General features: G+C 44.6%; 1 protein-coding gene across 1 annotated transcript in view; it reads right to left on the bottom strand.

Moving 5' to 3' along the window:
* Positions 1 to 10000, bottom strand: part of LOC116058515 (ankyrin repeat and fibronectin type-III domain-containing protein 1-like) — a 130497-nt gene that overhangs the window by 53974 nt on the left and 66523 nt on the right. The window contains exon 5 of the mRNA XM_035997840.1: positions 4173 to 4383. Within this exon, the coding sequence (XP_035853733.1) occupies positions 4173 to 4383 (211 nt within the window). The remainder of the gene's footprint in view (positions 1 to 4172; positions 4384 to 10000) is intronic.

Below are 10000 nucleotides of genomic sequence, written 5' to 3'. Positions count from 1 at the left end.
CAACAGCCTTGGAACTGAAAAACATTTTGCTAAAACTGTCACGTACCCCTTACAGTCCTCCAGAGGACCCCTAGGGGGACACGTACCCCCTACAGTCCTCCAGAGGACCCCTAGGGGGACACGTACCCCCTACAGTCCTCCAGAGGACCCCTAGGGGGACACGTACCCCCTGCAGTCCTCCTTCCTCATCCTCTCTCCCTCTCTCCCTCATCCTCGGCTCCTTCCTCCCCCTCTCTCCCTCTCCTCTCTGCCTCATCCTCTGCTCCTTCCTCCTCCTCTCTCCCTCATCCTCTGCTTCATCCTCCCCCTCTCTCCCTCTCCTCTCTCCCTCTCCTTCTGCTCCTTCCTCCCCGTCTAACAGCAGCAACACCTGCCTTCTTTACCTTCATCTTCTCCCTATTAACCTATAAAATGACGTGTTTTCTCATGCGGGACGGGAGAAGACATAACATCAATGCATCTCTATTATTGTGCGGGCATAAATTCTCAGAGTTTTGCGGGTGCGGGCGGGCGTTCTATTTATTTATTTTGATTAGGACAATGCACATTAATCAACATTTCTGTGTCAGCCAGTTGGCAAATGTTCAACGGTAGTCCTAGTTACCCAGCATGCATGTCTTCTATGGTGGGAGGCAGAAGTGCTAACCACTGAGCCACCGTGCTGCCTAGTGGACATACACATTGTGGGAGCGGGAGGTAATGGTCAGAAATTCAGCAGGAGCTGGATGAAGAAAGCAGTGCCGCGCAGGGCTCTATTACATAAAAACAGGAGGAGGAGAGGGAAATGGTCACACCACTACTACGTATTAAAAGCCATTCTAAAAAAATAGGTTTTGAGTTTGGATCTAAAAAGAGCTCCATCTGTAATAGTGTGAATACCAGGGGGTAACTCGGGGCAGATCACCCCACTGTTTATACCTAGACCTTGGGACTTCTAAAACCAACTCACGCAGCGTTAAATTCTCGGATAAATACTCCGGGGCCAGGCCATTTAAGGCCTTGAAAACAAACAATAAAATCTTAAAATCTATTTTAAAAACGCAAAGAGAGCCGACGTAGGGTGTAGAAACAAGAATGATGTGTGCACGTCTAGATGTATTTGTTAGAAAGCGAGCAGCAGCATTTTGCACAAGTTGAAGTCGTGAGAGGGAGGTCTGATTCAGACCAACATGAAGAGCATTACAGTAATCCAACCTTGAACTAATAAAGGCATGAATTGCCTTTTCTAGATCGTGCCTGTTGAAGAAAGGCTTAACTTTAGCCAGGAGACGAAGCTGGAAAAAGCTCATTTTAACAACATTGCTGATCTGCTTGTCAAATTTGCAATCGAATGTAACGCCCAAATGTTTGACAGCTGGCTTAAGGCAGGTGTTTTTCAACCTTTTTTGAGCCACGGCACATCTTTTACATTAAAAAACCCTGCGGCACACCACCAATCAAAAATGTTACAAAAATGTCACATTGTAGCCTAATAAGATCAGAATCTGCATTTTAACTTTTTTAAAAACGGTGAGTCGACTAATCTTTGCAGCGCAAGTCTGCAATTACTTTATTCTTTCATCTCAGGTTACATCTCCACCGTTTAAAAAGGAATATCTTCGTCTACGTTTCCCCCTCTCATTCCCCCTGCTCTGGCGTTCCCCCCTCTCATTCCCCCTGCTCTGGCGTTCCCCCCTCTCATTCCCCCTACTCTGGCGTTCCCCCCTCTCATTCCCCCTGCTCTAGCGTTTCCCCCTCTCATTCTCCCTGCTCTGGCATTTCCCCCTCTCATTCCCCCTGCTCTGGTCCCCCTACTCTGGCGTTCCCCCCTCTCATTCTCCCTGCTCTGGCATTTCCCCCTCTCATTCCCCCTGCTCTGGTCCCCCTGCTCTGGCGTTTCCCCCTCTCATTCCCCCTGCTCTGCAATCGCTGTTGCAGGCTTACGTCGATGACCTCGGCCCTACTGCTTACATCCTGTCACTGCCACCAGGGGGCAGTAATTCTATTGTCTTAAATCAACAAGGTAATTATTGCGCTATACTGCCACCTACTGACACAGAATAGTATTTCATTTCTCTGCCAGTCATTATATTGTAGGCACAGATGCGCAACAATGGCAAATTATTTGCACTCAATAAAAAAAATTTGTTGGAACAATTAAGTAAAATTGGATAATTTCCCACGGCACACAGGACGATCTCTCACGGCACACTAGTGTGCCGCAGCACAGTGGTTGAAAATCACTGGCTTAAGGTATGATGCCAGAGCTCCCAAACTGATGGTGTGCACAAAGTACTGAAGATAATACACTCAGTTTTATCTTTGTTCAAATTAAGAAAGTTATGTGAAAGCCACAACTTAATATCATTAATACAGCTAAGCAGGGAGTTTAGTGTGACACTGTCATTCGGTCTCATAGGCAAATAAATTAGCAAATCATCTGCATAACAATGAAATGACTGGTTGTGCTTGCCTATAATAGCCCCTAAAGCCCCTGACACACCAACCCGACGGCCGACCGTTGGCAGAAAAGGCAGTTGGACTGATCAGTCGGCTCCCCGAGGTCCAAAAAGTGCCTCAGAACACACTAAAGCGACGCCGACTTGAGCATGTAATACGTCTCCATAACAGCAGGCGGCGCTAATCTGTATTGTCGCCCAAAAAATTAAAACCGGCAGCTGATTGGACGAACCCGTCACGTGGGTCTGGCTGCTCCCTGATTTTTCAACCGAGCATAATGGCGGCTCGTTCAGAATACAATCTCATAATTTACGAAGATAGTTCACCGAAACGTGTTTCTGAAAACATTTTTAGTGAGAAATAGGCCGTGCAGTTGCTGAATCTGTCTTCAATTCAGATCGACAAAGGAAAAGATTTTCATCAGATTTTGAGAGACTTAGTCACGCTCATCCCGCTCGTCATTTCTGGATTAGCACTCCACCAATCAGATGGGTCATGGAGTCAGACTGGGTATTTCGTGCTGCCACCACGTAAAAAACGAGAAAAACGTCCCAGTGAACATGTATCAATAGATTAAAAATAACGTGACATTTACACAAACTGCCGTGAGACTGGGTTGGATAATCAGGTTGGTGTGTCACTGCCTTAAAGGCAACATATATAAGGAAAACAGGATGGGGCCAAGAATTGAACCATGAGGTATCCCACAAGAGAGAGGAGCAGGTGACGAGGAGAGGTCACCAATCATGACAGAGAAGCTCCTATTTGCCAAATAGGAGTTAAACCATTTAAGTGCCGAGCCCCGGATGCCTACACACTGATCAAGGCGAGAGAGGAGGACTGCATGATCCACTGTATCAAAAAGCCGCTGTGCCGGATTCCCGGCATCTACAGACAAGGTGATATCGTTGTGTACTCTCAACAGTGCAGATTCAGTGCTGTGACGCGATCTGAAAGCAGATTGAAATTTTTCAAACGCAGAGTTCTGTTGTAAAAACCTTTGAAAGAAAATGCAGATCAGAGACTGGTCTTAAAATTGGACAACACTGTGGGGTCAAGATGAGACTTCTTAAAGGAGAATTTACTGAGTTCACTCAGAAGGAATCATTGCACATGGGGAGGCTCTTGTAATGACATTTCAAGCATGTTTAGAGGCTTAAAACACGTTTAAAACTTGCCCTGTTGAAGCCTGTTGGGTGCTAACGCTAGCAGGAGGATAACGATGTTTTCGTTTTTTTTGCTACTGCCAGCACTCCACATTTCCAAACAACAGAGCTACGTGTTGAAATTGACCAGAATTCTCCTTTAAATAGGGGCCCGACCACAGCATGTTTAAAGGCAGCAAGGACAGAACCTAAACTAAGACAAGAATTTAAAAAAGTAAGTAGACTCGACCCAATGGGTAATTTAATGTCGGCTACTGACGTACAACCTCATCGTACAAACTTAGGTTATTTTATGACATATTACATACCTCAGGGCCAATTCGGGGACGTTTTTGAATAATTTACAATCCCGTAATTGTTTCCATCTGTTGAAAGCCTGACCGAGATTGACAAGGCAAAACATGTTGGCGTTAAAAGGAATTTTATTAACGTTATTAACGTGTTCATTCGACAGCCCCCCAAAAAGAAAGTGTGCGTTAGAACAGCGGTGAGCGTTGTCTACAGCGCCCTCTTTAGGAAACAAACTGAACTTCCTACAGCTTTATAAATAGAGTAATTATTACTCACAGTGAGGACTCTCCTTGCCACCGGCCTTTAGCAGCAGCTTGGCGATGGGCGTGTTGTTGGTCATGATGGCGATGTCGAGCGGCGTCAGGCCCTGGCTGTTGGGCGTGTTCAGGTCCAGCTCCTCGGCCGAGAACTGGTAGAGGAGGATCTGCACCGTGTCCAGGTCCTGCTGCTCAACCGCCTCGAAGATGCAGTCGCTGCCCTGCATCGTCTGCACCACAGAACAGCAACAGAGAACCGTCACAAAGACAAAATTCGGTTTATGTGAGGAGTTCTGTTCGTGGAAATTAGGGCTACATTTACATAGCTACATTTTGGTTTTAAAGTGCCCATATTATGCTCATTTCAGGTTCAAAATTGTATTTTGAGGTTGTACCAGAATAGGTTTACATGGTTTAATTTTCAAAAAACACCATATTTTAGTTGTACTGCTCATTGCTGCAGCTCCTCTTTTCACCCTGTGTTCAGGTCTCTGTTTTAGCTACAGAGTGAGACCTCTCACTGCTGTAACATCTTTGTTGGCAGTCGCACATGCTCAGTAGCTAGGTAAGATCACATGCTCAGTAGCTAGGTAAGATCACATGCTCAGTAGCTAGGTAAGATCACATGCTCAGTAGCTAGGTAAGATCACATGATCAGTAGCTAGGTAAGATCACATGATCAGTAGCTAGGTAAGGACTACATGAGCTAGCTAGCTGTTTCTCCAACTTCAGTAGTACAAGGCAGGATTAGTCGGAAGACTTCTTCTAAACGAGGGCACACTTCCAACTTTGTGTGAATACCTGCAGAACAGGGACATGGAAGTAGTTCTTTTGTAGATTATGGTGAACTAGTGTGTGTTGTAGCAGTGTTTTGCCATTCAGAACGAGCTAGCATGCTAACAGTTAGCCCCCTAGCCCCCTCGTGACGTAGAAAGCCGTGCAGATTTTGACCAGCTCACCCAGAGACTGAAGGCAGGACACATTCAGAAACCGTATCTCACTCAGAACAGCATGGATGGTTTTTATCAAAGTTTGTATGTGTGTGGAAGCACCATGGACACAAAATAACTCCCCAAATCCCAGAAAAAGTAATTTTTTCATAGTATGGGCACTTTAAGCTTTTGAGTTTTGAGCCCAAAGTGATCTCAGTGCACCGAGTGTTTTTCTCTCTTTATTCTTCTCTCTCTGTTTAAACTAACACACCCAAAACCTCATATCTCATCATCATTCTGGTATACTGGACATAAACAGGAGGCAGCGTGGAGACTCCGCCAACTGCTGGTTGTTGCCATGGTAACGTTGGTAGCTTTAAATCTCAGAGAACGAGAAGTCGTGACCGATAAGACCCAATCAGGAGGAGAAACGTTGGCGTCAGTGTCGGTGTCGCCAAAGGTCTCCGTTTGAAACACAACGCCGCAGATTACCAACCAAAACGGGTCAGAAGTGTTTCCAAATGTCTCCGGTTTAGGGGCTCGGAAACACCAGAGCAGGGGGAATGAGAGGGGGAAACGCCAGAGCAGGGGGAATGAGAGGGGGAAACGCCAGAGCAGGGGGAATGAGAGGGGGAAACGTTAGAACAGGGGGAATGAGAGGGGGAAACACCAGAGCAGGGGGAATGAGAGGGGGAAACGTTAGAACAGGGGGAATGAGAGGGGGGAACACCAGAGCAGGGGGAATGAGAGGGGGAAATGCCAGAGCAGGGGGAATGAGAGGGGGAAACGCTAGAGCAGGGGGAATGAGAGGGGGGAACGCCAGAGCAGGGGGAATGAGAGGGGGAAATGCCAGAGCAGGGGGAATGAGAGGGGGAAACGTAGCAGAAGATATTCCTTTTTAAACCAAAATGTAGCAGTGGAGATGTAACCTGAGATGAAAGAATAAAGTAATTGCAGACTTGCGCTGCAAAGATTAGTCGACTCACCGATTACTCAATCGATCAACTATTTTTGATAAGAGTTAATGAATAGTTAAAGTAATTTGGAGATAGAAAAGGTTGGAGATATAATCCCTCCACCTAGTCCTGGGTCTTCCCCGAGGCCTCCTCCCAGCTGGACGTGCCTGGACCACCTCCCTAGGGAGGCGCCCAGGGGGCATCCTTACCAGATGCCCGAACCACCTCAACTGGCTCCTTTTCGATGATAAATACCTAATTGCAATATTGTATTATGTGTAGTGAGTAGAAACCATGAGTAGTAATACGTGTTTAAATAATTCATATCATGGCATAGTAAACCGTAATTATTTCATACATTAATATTCAGAAAAATATGGTGTGGAAATTCATTTAACTTAACGCATAACAGCCAAATAACAATTATAAGTATCTTATTTGAGCATTTAGCTATAACCTAACCTGGCACTGCCTCTGTTTTGGCGTCTGCTGCGGTGCACCGCTGCCCTTTTTTTCCTCCATAAACTCCGCTCTCAGCTCTCTGCCAGTTGCTGCATGAACTTCCTCCGGGCAATGTTACAGCTGGTGCACTCCTTGGAGAGGATGTGTGCAATGATTCCAGCCAGTTCGAGGATGTATAAAGTTAAATGAACATGTAAACAGCCACCGGCCATCTACGTGTACCGCGCCTTTCACAGAGCGAGCGCCCGGTGTTTGCCTTCTGATTCAGAACTGAGTCCGTCCACGCCGTAGTAGCCTACGTTACCGACTCTGGCTTTGCCTTCGGCCCATTGGTGATGCCCACACTTGTTACTTGAGACCGCTAGTTACGTTTCTCTGACAGAGACTATGGTAGTTACTAAGCAACCAAGATGCATCTTCAACCGTGCGAAAAATTAAAAACAATACCGCGAAAATCCGAGCGGTCAATATGACCGTGTATGGCCGAAATTGGTAAAAGTGATTGTATTTTCTTTGCCTTTTGTGTAATGTATATAAAAACTTTTTTTCAATTAAAATACAGACTCTTTTAGGAAAAGTCAGGCAGCAGCAGGATTGTATTTTTTTATTACACATATACATTTCAAAACGGTCAAAATGACCGTCATGGCCGTTCTAGTGTTAAAGACATCAGCTTGGACTTTGATCAAACAATTAATCGATAAAATAATTGGCCGATTAATCATTAATGAAGATAATGGTTTTTGCAGGCTGATGGACCTTTTTCACAGCAGACATGTTGACTTGTCATAGTAGAAAAAGCACAGCTGAGATTGATATCCTAAAAGCTACAAGTGTAAGAATTTCTCCCATCTAGCGTTGAGATCATATATTGCAATCAACTATCTCTCGCTACGCAGTTCAAAGTACGTATTGCAGCTATGGTAGCCATCACTCTTCAAAAAGCGAAAGTGTACAAAAGGCCGTCTTTCAGTCGTTGTTGGAGTTCATGTCGTAGAGTGGCGCGGACGCGCGCTGCACACCACGAGCGGCACGCACGCCATCTGACGGAAAGGAGAGAGGAAATAAAAAGGAGACTGCAGCGGTCCAGAGGATAATTAACTAGTTGGGATTTGGTGTCTGCTATGCTGTAAGCTGCAATGTTCACTCTTTTTTTCTGATGACGCCTCTTGCTCTTTTCAATCTCCGTTTTCTTTTTCTGGGCGAAGAAGAAGAAGACTCCTGTTCCTGAAATTTGGTTTTGAATACGTGTGGTCCTCCATGTTTCCTTTTTCAAACTTGCCGGCGCCGGGAAGCTACGATACCCGTTAGCAGCATTAGCAGCAGCTGTGAGTCGAAAACGCGAAAGTTGGTGTGGTATATTGACATCCTATAACATTCTATACACTTTGACTTAAGAGTTGGTATAAGGAGATGCATGAACTTTACCCTACATTTACTGAGAACATCTGGAAATTGTTAACATGAGTAGAGGTCCCCCCAAGACAGAAGGGACCTTTTTTGGAGTTGTGCCAGGTTGGTCGTTCTCCAAGCTCTCTGCAGGAGTTTGTAAAATTGATGCTGAATCTTTGCTTATAATAAACCTTTTTATAATCAAGAACAGTGATTCCTCTTCATACAGCATCACAGCATTACTATTTAAGACACCACAGTGGAGCAGTATGTCCATACGCGGAGTTTGCAGGGGGGGCAGGAGGAGCACTGCCCCCCCTGGCGGCTGAAGCGGGTAATTGCATTGTTTCATGGCATGACCAGATATTTTATAAATATTTTAAATAACACAAAACAACTAAATGGTGGTAGGTAATACATCTGATTTCATATAGGCCTACTGCTTTAGTAAAAAATAAGAATTTTTTCAGGGCTCTGGCTCTCACCTGAGACCATTGTCGATGCATATGCAGGACGCAAAAAACTAAAATTACTGTTGCACTAGTCTGGACATCTTACCGTGCCAACGTTGTCATAAAGGTTTCCTAAATGCCATGTATATAAATTTGCTGTCAGCTTACTAATTGATTGCGTGTTTTGTGTAGATTTGGACTTTTATACGTTTATTCCACATTGTTTAAACGGCGAAGTGGATCTCCTGATCGCCGTGGATTACTTTTTTTCCGTCTCATTGGATTACGGTAAAATACGGATCTTTTTTCTTAACGTGTCTTAACCTTTTATGGTGGGACTGCGCTTGGTTTCTGCGTTTGGAGATCATCTCAACAGACTGGAGGTCCAACACTGATTGGTCACCGTTACATTTTAGTTGAATTTAAGTGTCGGGGCAGTTTGCGTTCCCAGACAGCCGTGCTGCGATTGGATTTCATAAGGGCGAGTTGTTAAATTGTTACAATGTAATTTAAAATCTTCTTTAAAAATAAACATATATGTTTATTTAGCATGTTTGTTTTGTCCATATGTGCTCGTGCTGTGTTCCCCAAGTGGTAGCCAGGTCTCAGCTGCTACAATGAGTTTTTTTTTTTTTTTTTGCCCCCCCCTGGCTCGAATGTCAAACTCCGCTTATGAGTATGTCCTGTATGTTTCTTACCGGCTAACGTATTTCAAGATGGAGCATGAATATGGTGCGTCTACATCAGTTCATGCAAACGCAAATGTAAAATTTAAAGCCAATAGTAATACTTGAAATTGATGGTGGTGGTCAATATTCATAAAAAAGGACAAGTTTAGGAGGGGAACAACTAAACACGTTACACAATCTAGCTTTAACGATGGCTCAGTTCCATCTAGTGTCCCAGGAAGCTATTTCAGTGAGTCAGCATGATCAATACCAGGACCTCTGCTAAGTGGAATACAGCCATCATTAATGGGCTTGAATACACACTGTGCTTTTCTTACAATGACATCTCAACATGTCTGCCGTGAAAAAGGTCTATTGCAGATGTCAATTTAAAGAAGCAGTGGGCAGAAAGTTGTAAAGTTGCTCAACGAGATTGTGCTGTAGTTAGTTTGAGAGGAAACATAAATAACAGCCCTGAAGATGTTTCTGTGTTTACTGCGTTTGAGTCTCTGCAGACAGCAGAGAGGAAATATGACCAATGTCTTCTGTCTGCAGTCGTCTCTGTGGACACTGAACAGCTCTGATGAGGACTTGGCTGTGCACTTAAAGCGTAACTCTCACCAAAATGCAACCTAGGGTCTTTTTGTGAATGTACCCGAGACAAACTTTTGTTTAAAAGCATATTTAGGAGGGAAACGCCACTTTTAAGATTGACCGTATTCTCGTTTTTGGGTCAAATGGTCTTTTGAATGGGAGTGCTAGGGGCACTTTGATGCTAGCCTCAGAATAGCTATTTTTAAATCACTAAGAAGGCTCGACACAACAGGAGACTTTGCTCCAAGTATCACCAGGGGCTCTACACTTTAACCAAAGACTTGACAACATTGGTTGTGTACCCAGAGTTTACTAAAAAGAAAGGTTTTCAACAACATTGCAGACTAAGTTTCCCTAGCAACAGACAAAAAGCCAGAGCCGGTCCACGTCT

Source organism: Sander lucioperca, chromosome 22 (genome assembly GCF_008315115.2).
Source record: "Sander lucioperca isolate FBNREF2018 chromosome 22, SLUC_FBN_1.2, whole genome shotgun sequence".
In the NCBI taxonomy this organism is placed as follows: Eukaryota; Metazoa; Chordata; class Actinopteri; order Perciformes; family Percidae; genus Sander; species Sander lucioperca.
The sequence above is the reverse complement of the archived record's forward strand: the minus strand, read 5'-3'. Positions and strand labels throughout refer to the sequence as shown.